Below are 14,759 nucleotides of genomic sequence, written 5' to 3' on the forward strand. Positions count from 1 at the left end.
CGTGGAGGTGTCGCGACGGAGACGCTGCGCCTCGATGTCCGGTGGAGGAAGGTATGGTGTGGCCTGTCACACAATTGGCATAATGTGGTGGAGGTACACTTCGTCGTTGCATACCACAATGCCAATCAATTGAGGCAATGGCCATGCGGTTGTGCCACCTGCTGCCGTTGAAGCGGTTGCACGCCACGAAATATTGCGCATAGGCGTAGCGCATGTGTTCGGCGGCATAGTGGGCAACGCAAGCCATGTACCACTACCGGATCCCTTTGTGGCGTTTGCGGAGTGGCCACCATGTTAGACCTCTGCGATTCGGGACGATCACTTTGGTCGGGTGGAACCGTTTTTCGGGATGCAGTGGTGCGCGGCACTGCTGTCGGTGTTGCGCGTACTCGGGGCACTGTAACCGCTGAGCGGATGGTAGGTATTGGGGCGTCTTCGTTCATATCCATGTCCACGATACCCTGTGTGGAAAAAGAATGGACTTAAGTGTCTCATAAGGGCATATGTAGTGCTTGATAGAAGCAACTTTATGGACATATGTAAATATGTAAATATAAATATTTTCTTTACCACTTAAGCGGGTTTTCGATTTGTTTTTAAAGCATATTCGTTTAGATCGGTTAATTTGTTTAGGTTTGGTTTATTTTTATGATATTATATATTCGTGTGATCAGTGTTATCGGTATTTGGGTCGATAGGTAAAAAGTAAAGCTTTACGAACGGTGGAATGGGTATACCGCTTTGAGTACGCAGGTCAACTACTCTGATGTGACCGTAGGAGCCATAATGTACCTCTTCAATGCGACTTAGCCGCCATTCAGTTGGAGGGAGACATTCGTCATGAATTAGGATGTATTCTCCAATTTTTGGGGCTTATTTTTGATTTTTCCATCGATATCGTTTAAGGAGGTCTTTCAGATATTCCTCCTTCCATCGGCGACTGAATTCGTGATGGATAATTTTAATTCGTTCGTATCGATTTATTACAGAAAGTGAGTCCACATCTGCTGCAGGTATAGCCAGAAGTGGAGTTCCTCTTAAAAAATGCCCAGCAGTAAAGGCTGTAAAATCGGGGGGTCTTGCGAGAGTACTGAGAGTGGCCGTGAATTAAAACGGCTTCTACTCGTATTAACAGAGTCGTAAACTCTTCAAATGTATATTTATTATTGGCAGTGGTTTTCCTAAAATACGATTTAAAGCTTTTTACTGCTGATTGCCATAGTCCGCCCATGTGTGGTGCCTTGGGGGAAATAAATTGCCAATTAATGCCTTTGGGTGCGTATTTTTTAATTATTTCCGGCGAGACTTGCTTAGAGAATTGGATGAACTCCTTTTCAGTGGCTCTTTTGGCTTTTGGTTGTTGCACATGATTTTTGATGGAAATCCTCGCCGTCCGACAAAGCGGGCAAATGCCGCGAGAAAAGCTGAAGTGGTAAGATCAGAACATAACTCTAAGTGCACCTCTTTTGTCGTAAAAAAAACAAAGACGGCCACGTAACCCTTAATTATGGTAGAGGATCTTAGCATCGAGGCCTTTAGCTGGAAAATTCATTCAAAATCAACACCCGTGATAGTGAAGGGCAGAGTGAAATTGCAGTAATTAATAAAAAGTGTAGCTCATATTGGAGTTCGCTAGTCTACTATTAGTACGAAGCAGACTCTTCGAGTCTAAAAAGGGGGTAAGAACTATCAGTGGGCTATTTTTATCAATCGGCTTAGATGCCTTCAACAATGCCTTTTCACTGTGGTAATATCGATTTTGTGTGAATTCGATTAAGGATATCTTTGCCCGCTGCACATCTTGATGCGTTAGAGCATAACTTGATGTATTTGGGATTCCTCTTACTTTATTCTTTAAGCGATTTACAAATAGACACCTATACTCTATTACACTTATCGCTCGGGGGAACGAAGTAAATAGCTCAAGGATGTCGTTTCCCTCCAGAGTCGCATGGAAGCCTTCGATTCTTCGACTTCCGGGGCTATGATATTGCGTGCAGGGGACTTTGGCCATGATTATGGTGATTCCCAATGATTAGCCAATAAGGGCCATTCCAACAAAATGTTGTGGTTGTTAGGTCCAGTGGTTTGCAGCCTCTTGTGCCAAGATCCGCAGGGTTGTCAGCACTGGCTACATGTCGCCAAGTGGCTGGCCCAACTAGGTCAAGAATCAGACTACAGATATAATTTTCGATTGCTTAATTTTAAGCTGCTTTGTACGGTTGAGGCTAGTTTAGCGAGCAGAAGTGCTCCGCATAGCTAAAGCCGTGGAAGGCTTACGGTCTTAAGGGGTGCGATCTTGCCTTTTGCGACTAATAGATGGCTTCTAGTTCTGCCATTGTGTTGCGTTCTTACGTAAATAGCTGCGCAGTATGCTTTTTCCGAAGCATCGCAGAAGCCGTGGAGTTCCACATTATGATCGGATGAGAAGTTCACCCACCAAGGTATTTGTATCTCGGATATAGTATGCAAGTTATTTGCAAATTGGGACCATTTTATTAATCTGAGTGGTTCATCCAAATCAGTTCCATCTAGCCATAATTCTTGAATGAGTAGCTTTGCTTGTATCATAATTGGCGCAAGCCATCCTGCGGGGTCGAAAAGTTTTGCCACAGATGAAAGAATTTGTCTTTTCGTTTTTGTTGATATTGCAGATCTTGACTCGACTGTGTATGACAATGATCTGATATCGCATTCCACTTTATACCCAGGGTTTTGGTGGTGCTCTCTTTTTCAAATTTTAAAAAGCTTGTATCTAATAGACGTCCTTTATTTATATTTGCCAGTATTTCTGGATGGTTTTCAGTCATCTATCTTAACGGGAATTCTGCTGAATCAAGGGCTTTGATGACTTGATCCAGTGATTCGCACGCTAGGGGAAGGCTATGGCATCCAGACAGGATGTCGTCTACATATGTTTGAGAGCTAAGCACCGTGGCGGTTAGAGGTAGTTGCGCTTTAGTATCTTTTGCTAGTTCATTCAATGTTCTTATGGCTAGAAAGGGGGCGCAGTTTACGCCAAATGTCACCGTTTTCAGTTTGTAGTCTCGTATCGGACTTCTAGGTGAATTACGAAATATTATACGTTGGTAATCTTGGTCGTCTGTATGTACAAGGATTTGGCCGTACATTTTTTCGACGTCACCATTGAATACGTGTTTATACGTACGCCACTGTAAAATCTGTAGCATTAAGTAGGGTTGCAATGTTGGTCCGGCATATAGAACAACATTTAGCGAATTGCCTGAGTTCGTTCTTTTAGATGCATTAAATACCACTCTTACTTTTGTTGTAAGTTTTTCAGGTTTAATAACTGCATGGTGTGGAAAATAAAGTTATTCATATTTACCGTTTGCAACTTTTCATAGGAATTTACTGCTTCCATATTATCTAATTGTAGGTATTCCTCAAGGACGTTATCATATGAGGTTTTGAGATCGCCTTTCTTAAGTAAGCTTCTTTCCACACTTAAAAATTATTGAAGTGCTGAGGTTCGTGATTGACCCAAGGCGGGTGTACCTATATATTGGTGTTTAAATAGTAGTCGAACGACGTACCTCCCGTTACCTGATATTGTAGTTGTGGATTCATAGAAAGCTTCACAATACTTATCTTCAGGTATAGTAACGGGTATGGGAGGGAGTTCTTCCACTTCCCAAAATTTTTTCAATTGTGAGTTAAGATGGTCATTCGAAATATCTTTCACTTGCGGTGTGAATGTGAAGATTTTCTCTTTGACTTGGCCGCTTAAAATCCATCCGAAAATGGTATTTTGGGCTAATAGCGTGTTGGACATTTTTTCAACACCGTCTAGTATTATTTGGGGATTAAGTCGCTTCCGTCGATTTGATCTGGTGTATGGCAATTAGGGTCGGCTTTCAGATGGGAAAACTTTTGCCAATGCTTGCTACTTATATTACAACTTGGAAGCATATTTGTAAGTCGCGGTAGAACTATAGCGTGTGCTTTTATTCTTTGATCCACGTTGTGACGAAAGGGTAAAATGAGCCAGATTTTAGTTGAGTTTTGTACTACTCTTCCGCCCATATCTGAAATTTCGAAATTGGCTGGTCTGGTTGGCAGATTCAACTTGCTTTGAATCTTAGATGTTATGAAGGATCGCTTGATCTATTAAGGCTCTTAATTTAAACACTTCTCCTCTGTGTTCTATAGAGAAAATTGCTGTAGCTAATACAGTTTTGCTTTCATTATCGAAATGAAGCGTTTGTATGTTGGTTGATTTGAGTAATATGGTTACTGTTGGAAATTTTCGGGATTTTCAGACATAGCTGTTGCAGCTAATCCTGCGGTTCTTTTGGTATTTGAGTTATTTTGATTATTTTTATACTCAGCTGAGGAGATCACAGAGTATATTAACTTTTTTCGCATAACGGTAACACGTAACGGCATAAACTAATCGAGATAGATATAGACTTCTATATATCAAAATAATCTGGGCGAAAAAAGAAATTCATTTAGCCATGTCCGCCCATCCGCCCGTCTGTCCGTAACAACGATATCTTGAGTAAATTTTGAGGTATCTTAATGAAATTTGGTATGTAAGTTCCTGGGCACTCATCTCAGATCTCTATTTAAAACTAATGAAATCGGACCATAACCACGCCCACTTTTTCGATATCGAATATTTCGAAAAACCGAAAAAGTGCGATAATTCATTACCAAAGGGATAAAGCGATGAAACTTGGTAGGTGGGTTGACCTTATGACGCAAAATTGAAAATTAGTAAAATTTTGGACAATGGGCGTGGAACCGCCCACTTTTAAAAGAAGGTAATTTAAAAGTTTTGCAAGCTGTAATTTGGCAGTCGTTGGGGATATCATGATGAATATGTTTGCTAAATAAAAATTTGCAAAATGGATAACGAACATGCCCACTTTAAAAAAAAAAATTTTTTTAAGTCAAATTTTAACAAAAAAGTTTACATCTTTACAGTGTATAAGTAAATTATGTCAAAAATTACCTCGTGGCTCCGCCCTTTTTCATTTAGTTTGTCTAGAATACTTTTAATGCCATAAGTCGAACAAAAATTAACCAATCCTTGTGAAATAGTGTAAGTTCATAGCTTCTATGACGATAACCGTTTTCTATGAAAATGGGCAAAATCGGTTTAAGCCGCGCCCAGTTTTTATACACAGTCGACCGTCTGTCCTTCCGCTCGGAAGTTAACACGATACTTGAGCTAAAATCGATATATCTTTACTAAACTCAGTTCACGTACTTATCTGAACTCACTTTATCTTGGTATTAAAAATGGGCGAAATCATAAAAATGAAAAAAATGCCATAATTCTATACCAAACACGAAAAAAGGGATGAAAAATGGTGATTGGATTGGTGTTTTGACGCAAAATGTACAAAACTTTAGAAAAAACTCTGTAAAATGGGCGTGACACCTACTATTTTAAGTAGAAGAAAATGAAAAAGTTCTGCAGGGCGAAATCAAAAGCCCTTGGAATCATGGCAAGAATACTGTTCGTGGTATTACATATATAAATAAATTAGCGGTACCCGACAAATGATGTTCTGGGTCACCCTGGTCCACATTTTGGTTGATATCTCGAAAACGCCTTTTCACATATACAACTCCCTACTCCCTTTTATAATACTCATTAGCACCTTTCATTTGATACCCATATCGTACAAACACATTATAGATTCACCCCTGGTCCACCTTTATGGCGATATCTCGAAAAGGCGTCCACCTATATAAATAAGGCCAGCTCCCTTTTAAAATACTCATTAACACCTTTCATTTGATACCCATATCGTACAAACACATTCTAGAGTCACGCCTGGTTCACCTTTATGTCGATATCTCGAAAAGGCGTCCACCTATAGAACTAAGGCCTACTCCCTTTTAAAATACTCATTAACACCTTTCATGTGATACCCATATCGTACAAACACATTCTATATTCCCCCCTGGTCCACCTTTATGGCGATTTCTCGAAAAAGCGTCCCTCTATAGAACTATGGTCCACTCCGTTTTAAAATTCTTTTAATACCTTCCATTTGATACCCATGTCATACAAACACATTCCAGGGTTACCCTAGGTTAATTTTCCTACATGGTTATTTTCCCTTATTTTGTCTGCAAAACTCTCAGCTGAGAATGTAATGTTCGGTTACACCCGAACTTAGCCTTCCTTACTTGTTATAATTGTTATTATGGATCATCAAATTATGTCTCCTTTGGTAATATGAGCAGCTGTGTTCACTGGGACAACTCTGTATTGAGTGACTACTTGATAGGCAGTTTGCGCATAGTTTTTTAGTTCTGACTAAATTATTTCTGTCATTTACAGATAAATTTTTCAACTTCTCGCAAGATATTATGTAATGACCTCCGTTGTACAGTTCGCATGGCGAATATCTTATCTGTTTTGAAGTGCACGGCTGGTTTCTATTGAAACTCTTATTGTTTGAATTATAGTTATTGGCTTGGGGTTTAAGGAAGCTTTTGTTTTGCAATTGTTGCATATTTTTCGGTTGTGTTGCTTTATTATATACCCGTTCTGCGATTTCGAACTGGGTGGTGAGGAAATCTTTCATTTTTTGCCACGTTGGGCATTTTTTTTTCGGGATGAGAGAGATTGCTCCCATAAAATTAATGATTTTTCTGGTAGTGTGGCAGCACAGATATTTACCAGAATGGGATCCCAGTTTTCAGTGGGAATATTTTGTGTTGCTAGAACCGATAAACAGTTTGTAACTGTTGCTTGTATTTTAAGAAATTCCTCACTTGTTTCTTTTTGAATTTTTGCCAAGTTCATTAATGTAGTTATTTGTTTATCAACCAACACTTGTTGGTTTTCATATCTACTCTTTAACGCTTCCCAAGCCCGATTTAAATTGTCGTCATTAAGTGCGAACTGTTTTACTATAGCCGCTGCTTGACATTTTGTTTTAATTCTTAAATGATATAATTTTTGGGCTTGTGATGACTTTAGATGGTTTATATACACGGCTGTGAACATGTCCCGGAAGGACGGCCATTGTTCATAACCCCCATGAAATACTTCGGTATCACATGCTGGCACTTTAAGATATATGCCTGAACTTGCTTCGTTATTTTGGATTTGGGCAGCTCTACTCGTTGAGGTGGAGTAGGTGCAGTAACCGGCTTTGGAACTTTGAGTAGATCGGAGATCATAGCCTTTGTTTCTTCGTATCGGTCTAAGCAGTTTTCGTATTTTGAATACGCCGATTCTTTAAAATTTTCAGGTAAATCTGAATGATCGGTTTCGATAATTGCGTCATACGCAGATTGGAGTCGTGTCCAAAATCTTTCAAGGGATTTTTCTTTTAGCTCGAGAACCGATTCCGTGTTTTCCTCTATAGGTAATGAGGAGAATCTAGTGCAGTATTTTATGACACTGTCACTTTCTGGAATGAATTTTCCAGCTGAAATGTCTTTGCCTTTTTTGGCTTTTGTACCCTTTTTTGCGCGTGTAGCGTCTGCAGGGGTACCTTGGGGGTTTTCTTCATCACCCATTTTTCTTTGATGGAATTAATAGAGGAGTTTTAGGGTCAGTTGACATTTAGTTCAAAAATGTCTTTAAAAATATATTTATGGCTTGGTTTTCTTCGCTAAGTGGAAGTTGTTTTTTGTTTTTCGCGTTTATAATAAATGCAAATATAGAGATGCAAATTTAATTATTATATGTAATTTTGTATTTAGTTTTTTTTGTTTTGCGCGCGACTGTAGTTTCTAAGCGGTATTATTTTAAGTAATTAACTAATTTAATAAATATTCAATCAAACAGATTTTTGTTTGTGTTTTATCAAACTAAATGCCTTTATGCTAAAACAGTTTGTTGGGTTGCGCTTCAAGTAAGACCGGTAGGTTTGTGTATTAAGCTATTGCGGGGGTGGCTAAACACAAATTAGTGTGTTTGTTTATTTGTATGCCTAGAACAATAGATAAATAATAATTTTGTTTTGTTTTGGTTTTCCTTCCTTTAAAGTCAAGGAACTGGTGATTTGGGTTTTTTCTTATACTGCAGCTTTGTGGCTGACCAAACGTTTATTTGAGTATGTTTTTAAAATATGATTTATTTGGGAGGCCAAAAAGTGCGTTAGCGATGATTTTTTTCTTTCTTTATGCCTACTGCTTACTAGTTTTCAAAATCCTGCCTTTGCTTGACTTATATGTTAGGAACGCAAGCAGAGGGGACAATGGCGGGTAAATATTGGCAAGTATATACTTGCATCTTTTAGATTTGCTATTGCGCCAGCACAAGAAAATAAGCATTACCCTGTTGTGTATAATATTTCGTTTTTAGAATTTTTCTTTTTTCTTTTCTTTTTTCCACTAAGGCAGTTCTATAACTGTTTAGATACAACTTACCGCAATATATTAGGGGGTTAGAGTGGGTACCTGCTTTGTTGGTATAAGTTTTTAAAGTAAGTTTTAGTGTAATTTTTTTGTTGACTATTTGTTGTTGTTTTTTTTTTGTTTGTGTTATAAATACACGCCCGGAATTATATTTAACCCTCAATTTAATTTTTTAAACGTTTAATAAAAATTTTAAAATATTGTGTTTTGCGGATTTTTAATAAAATTTTTTTCTTCACCCTAATGTGTATCCAGTTTCACTGTATGTATATATATTTTTTTATAAATTTTTGAGGTTTTCGCGCCCGTTCTGTTTGTTTTATTTTATTTGATTTTTTGTGTCTTAAGACCCTTATATGTTTTGTTGTTTTTGTAAATATTTATCGCGCCCGTATTATTTTTGATATGTAAGTTTCTAGTTACTTTGTATGTTGAATTTTTTTTTTTTTTTTTTTATGAATTTTAAATGTTTTTCTTCACTTGTGCTTTTGTATAATTGTTTGATATTTATACATATATTTTTGTGTGTGTGGACTGTATTGTCTCTTTTTATGTTTTGAGTTTGATTTTATTTTTCCCACTGTCCATAGGTGCCTTTCTTTTCGGCGAGATGGACCATGTATAAATTTAGCGCTTTTGGATCTTTGCACTGTTCACTGCACTCACTTTGCACCCGAACGTTCGAATCAAATCCGAAAAATGAATAAATGTATAACAAAGGAAATTGTTTATATAACGAAGTTGGTATATATAAATACGTTCTGATTGCGCTCTAAGACGACTGTATCGTACAAAGTTTTACAAAATTGTGTTTTTTGCTTATATGTACATGTGTATGTGTTTGGCAATTTATGTGTGTAAATGTGTTAGTGTTAGTGTGTGGTGTGTTGAGTGAGTGCCAGGGTTGCACCTGCCAGTGTACCGGTGTGGTGGGTCACGCTCACTAAGCCTATTTTTTGGAACTTATTTTATTTTGTGAGTGCTTTAAGTCGAGTGCATCGGTTTCATAAAAATAAAAAAAAACCAAAATGTAAATTGGACCATTTTTGTAATGTTTGTGGACGTTTCATAGCAAGCGATGAAAAATGTGGCAATGCGAGTGATTGTTTTTTGGAAGCCTATAAACAATATTTCTCGCAAGAGTTTATCACTGTCGTAAACTATGCCCCTAAAAAAGTTTGCTTTAATTGCTATTCAAGTCTTATGCAATGGAAAAGTGAAAAGAAGAAGGCTATGCCTTTTTATATACCAATGATGGGGTTAGGCAACAGCCCGAATCAACAATAAAATTGATATGGATATATCAAATACCATAAAACTTTGAATAGAAGGAAAGCAAAGAATAAAACTTATGTAGCAGTGCCAAGTGTCCAATTACTATTACCGCACTCAGAATCCGTTTCAGTAGCAACATACCGAAGTATTGATTTTCAAACAGATACAGTACTATAACCGCCGCTGCTATATCCATGCAATTCTTCTCAGAATACGACCCTGGTGAAGGTACATCCATTGAAACATCAAAGAACCCAATCCTGGTCACACAAAACCAGTTTTATGCAATTTTGTGTTTGACTCAGAAGAAATCAGAAGAATTGGCTTCATTTTTGAAAGGAAATAATTTGCTGGCGAAGGTACCAAAGTAACAGCATATCAAAAACGCCAAAAAGAGTTAGCAAAGTTCTTCAATGTGAATGATGCAAAAAATTTCGCTTATTGCAACGATGTCGAAAAGTTAATGGAGAGGATTAACCTATAAAGAAGATGATTGGCGTTTATTCATCTATAGTTCACTAGTCAGTTTAAAATTTGTGCTTTTGCACAATACGAATAGCATTCCTTCTGTTCCAATTGCGTATAGCACTGACACTAGTGAAAATTTCGATAATTTGAAACACATTCTGGAAGTAGTCAAATATAACGAACACCAGTGGCGCATTTGCTGCGACCTCAAAATAGTTTCATTGATTACAGGCTTAACAGCATCTGACCGTCCAAAATATCCGTGTTTTTTGTGCGATTGGGATTCACGATACGGAGAAGTTATTAGAGGAAGAAACCACTACAAACAGCATAACTGGAATAGTCGCATCGGACGGAAATGACCTAAAGACAATAGGCTACACGAAAGTCTTGTTCCTGAAATGAAAATTTTGTTGTCGTTGCTCCACATTAAACTTGGCATTGCTATAGTTTTTTGAAATGCATCGCAAAAAGACCAGCAGTATTCAACCGCTTAAAAGAAAATTTCCCAAGGATAAGTAACGCCAACATTCAGGAAGGTGTTGTTAATGGTCGCGACATATGGAAACTAAGGAGTCGTCAAGATTTTGACCAAGTTCTGACAGACCGAGAATTAAATGCATGGCTCGCATTGAAAGCAGTCATTAAAGGACTTTTGGGTAAAGAACGCAAAGACAACTACAGGAAATCTATTGCAAACATGTTGGAAGCTTTCGATGAAATTGGGGTTAATATGTCATATAAAATGCATATCTCGCATCAGCATCTTGATCAACTCGCTCGACAGTTGCCATCCACAGTTGAACATCCGCGTCGATGGCACTACGCTACCGAATGTCCTACACCCCAAAATCTTGGGTGTGACGTTTGATCAGGATCTATATTTTGGTGAGCAGGCAGCAGCAATTGTTCCGAGAATTCAGAGCCGTAACAAAATGCTCAAATCCCTCGCTGCCAGTATCTGGGGAAAAGATAAAGAAACGCTCATGACTACATACAAAGCAATTAGCCAGCCGATTACGTGCTGCGCGTCACCCATATGGTCGCCAAGCCTAAAAATTACCCACTGGAAGAAACTACAGGCCTGCCAAAATACTGCTCCCAGAATCGCCACGGACTGTGTTCTTATGTCCCCAGAACACCATCTGCATAATGAGGCGAGAATACTCCCCATCAGGGAGAGAAATAAGATGCTGACCAAACAGTTCCTGTTGAATACCCAGAAACCTGGAATCCCAACAGACATCTGATTGATGAACCAGCACCGCCTAGGGGCTTAAGGAGTCATCTCCGTAAGCATTTTGAGGAAATACGGCACCTGAGAACCCAGCCGTATGAAGCGAAAAAACACAAGCAGGTCCTTGGTGAACTCCATAAACAGGCGTCGGACCTTTATGCCGGGAATTGCCCGGCGAATCCAGTACTTAAAGAAAAGTATCCAAAACTCGCGGAAGAGGAACGCTTACTCCCCAGTGAAATGCGTGTCACTCTTGCTCAACTTCGTTCTGGATACTGTAACAGGTTAAACTCTTACCTATCCAGAATCAACCCCGACATACAAAATGTATGCCCCGCTTGCAATGTGTCCCCACATGACACCAACCATCTCCTTAATTTTAATGTGGAACCAACGCCTCTAACACCCCCTTCCTTATGGTCCACCTCTGTTGAAACGGCAAGTTTCCTTGGACTCCCGTGAGAGGATATTGATGACAATTTGTGATCGGTCGCGGCTATTAGGTGGGGCGAGCATTGCTACAACAACAACAACAACAGTTGCCAACTGAATCTGATGAGTAAGGAAACGTTATCACCAAACTGCGCTTCCATTTGAAATAAGGTAACTAGATGTTTCTAATATCTTTGTTAGAGTGCACAATTTAAACATGTCAATGATTGAAAACTATTTTCGTTTCAGGTACAGAGGAAAGAAATCTTCAGATGTAATACTCGCTGGAATTTTTCAGTGGTATAAAAGCATTTTTGAAGAAGAGGAAGACGCGAAAAAAGAGGATGAAGGGAAGACAAAGATGAAATTCCAGAATATCACTTGGACGAATTTATCGACCTTTCTGATGATGATGACGATGACCAAGATATTAGAGAGAGCAGTGATGTTGGTCCACAGCCGCCTGCTAAACGGCGACTGGCTAAATAATTAATTTAATTTATTTAACAATTGTTTTTGTTTTTATCGGCCTATTGATAAATTATCCAAGGTTCGATTCGAGCTCAAGGCCAGAACAATAATTTTTTTCTAATGATAATTATTGTTATTTTCTAATTTTTCTAAATTTGAAAATGGTATTTTGTTTTTGGAATAGTAAGTAGAAAATTTTTCAGACAACCTGCCATTGCTGCGCAGATAGATCCATTTCGAAGGGTGCTAAGCCTTCATCATCAGTACGCTTTGGGCATGCTGCGCTAACCATTTAGCTATACAGCGGTGGTTTGTTTGACTGGCAATTTTGCTACTTCTATTCCTTTTTACCAATTATATTTATTCAGTGACCTATAAATGACTGGACATTTCCTTCTGTCGTCACATGCTTTTAAACTGACCTAATTAGCCCTCCAATAGATTGTGGCATCTGGCCAGACGAGAAGGCTTTATTTTCGTGAATAACTTTACTGCTACCCACCCGATCTAGAAGCAGCAAGTAGTATTATTTTACATGCATAAAGTGCCTTTGAGGCCTTCTTCACCTCCTCTTCCAGGTTGAGCTTCCACGACAGCTTACTGTCTAGGATGATCCCTAGGCATAAGAGTTTCTATAAAAGTTATGTCAATGCATAAAATGTTAATTGCATTTTATACGCACGTAGTTAATAACATGTTATAAGAGTCAAGTTGATTAGTAGCTATAAACAAAATTAAAAATACTACAACTTCTGTTTTTTTTCTTGCATCTGGTAAAATAAAAGGGATACTTTAAGGGTGATAAAACCAAATTTGCTGATCTAATCATGTGGAATCGCCGAAACCCTCTCAACCTAAGCATAAAATTTAGGGGCGGACTTTCACAACATTTTTTTGGTATGGGGAGTCTAATATGCATTTGCTTATGCTTGGTTTTTACTATGTAAAATTTGGCCACGAACTTGGTCATATCAATGGAATCTGGTTGCCATACAATGCCTTTGCCGTCCTTTATTTCTTCAAAGTGACAACGGAATTGACCAATAGGTGAAAACGCAAATTCCGCTACGGTTTGGCAAATTTTATATTCTAATTTTCTTGCTGTTGTGTCGGCAATTTATTTTCGTTTGCTAACTGGCGGGCCATCAATAGCTAATGCCATAAGGGAAATAACTTTAAGGTAGATTTGATATCAGTCATTTGGACGTCAGGAAAATCAAGCATTAGTATATGCTGAAAATGAAACAAAAAATTAACGATTACATATGATTACTTAATATAATCTTTTAACTTTAAACATTCTTTAAACAATTGCAGTAGTTCCAGTTATAAAGGATAAGCCTAAAATTATTAAAATCATAAAGAAAAGGACGGTAGTTATCGAATGTTTAGTGGCATCTAAATTTGAGCCAAAATGTACATGGTACAAAGAAAATACTGCTGTTAAAGAAACTAAGCGTCATGTTTATCTTGTTGAACAAACTAAGGAGGGCGAGTTTGCTGTCAAGTTAGAAATAAACGAAGTCGAAGAGTTCGACAAGGGATCATACAAATTAATAGCTAGCAATGAAAAAGGAGAGGCAGTTTCCCAAATAGTCCAACTTATCGATATACCGGCATGGGAACGATGGTTGAATAAGCCCGAATTTGTTCACAAACTCACTGATAAGGTCGTGACAGAATCAAATTCATTCGAGCTCAATACTACACTGGCAAAAACTGATCAGAATTGCAAAATAGAATGGTACAAGGGTAACACAATTATTAAAGATACTAAAGATATTACCACAAGTTTTGATGGTAAAAATGCCAGAGTAACATTCCATATAGCTCGTCGTGAACATTCAAGCATTTACAAGGTTGTGGCAATCAATGAAGCTGGTAAAACTGAGTCAACATGTAAAATCGTCGTAACTAAAGGGGATGTGAAAGAAAGAGTCACGGAAACACAAGCAGAGGAGAAGCACACGGTAAGAAAAAAGTTAAATTCAACTATACAAATTAATATATCTGCTGAAAACTGCTTAAAATTAAAGTTCAAGCGTATGAACTTTGTATATACGCAGCTGCTCAATAGGCAGTTTGTATAATTTTCGTTATGGCTAGGTTGAACTGGCCGATGAATAAAGACCTCACATACACCGAATGTGTCCATAGTGTTACCAGAATTTGTTTGACGATCAAACGGAAGAACCCCAATCAGGTACTATGACTTATAGGATAACTTCGTCCTCTTAGCAAATATTGAAAGTTTTCAAGGACCTGGCGTAGTTGCTGCATCGAGATCTGGCAACCCTACCGCCCCTAATAAATGGAACCTTGACCTGCCGAGCGCAGGACACGAACAGAGAACGTGCAGCTCTCACTTCCTACATCAGCTGTTATTGGCCAGGCCTAAATAATAACCATGTGACGCCAGAAATCAGTGTCCAGTTAGTATACATATTGTGACCTTAAGTTTTCTCTCTTTAGAGATATGAGATACTTTGTGAGTCTAATATAGTAGGATTTGCACATG

General features: G+C 38.3%; 1 protein-coding gene across 9 annotated transcripts in view; it reads left to right on the top strand.

Moving 5' to 3' along the window:
- bt (projectin protein bent) overlaps positions 1-14,759 on the top strand; it is a 3,328,983-nt gene that overhangs the window by 1,146,922 nt on the left and 2,167,302 nt on the right. For all 9 annotated transcript variants that reach the window (XM_067757812.1, XM_067757814.1, XM_067757820.1 and 6 more), the window contains one exon: positions 13,559-14,211. In XM_067757812.1, coding sequence (XP_067613913.1) covers positions 13,559-14,211 — 653 coding nt within the window. The remainder of the gene's footprint in view (positions 1-13,558; positions 14,212-14,759) is intronic.

This window comes from Eurosta solidaginis, chromosome X (assembly GCF_040869045.1).
Source record: "Eurosta solidaginis isolate ZX-2024a chromosome X, ASM4086904v1, whole genome shotgun sequence".
Classification (NCBI taxonomy): domain Eukaryota; kingdom Metazoa; phylum Arthropoda; class Insecta; order Diptera; family Tephritidae; genus Eurosta; species Eurosta solidaginis.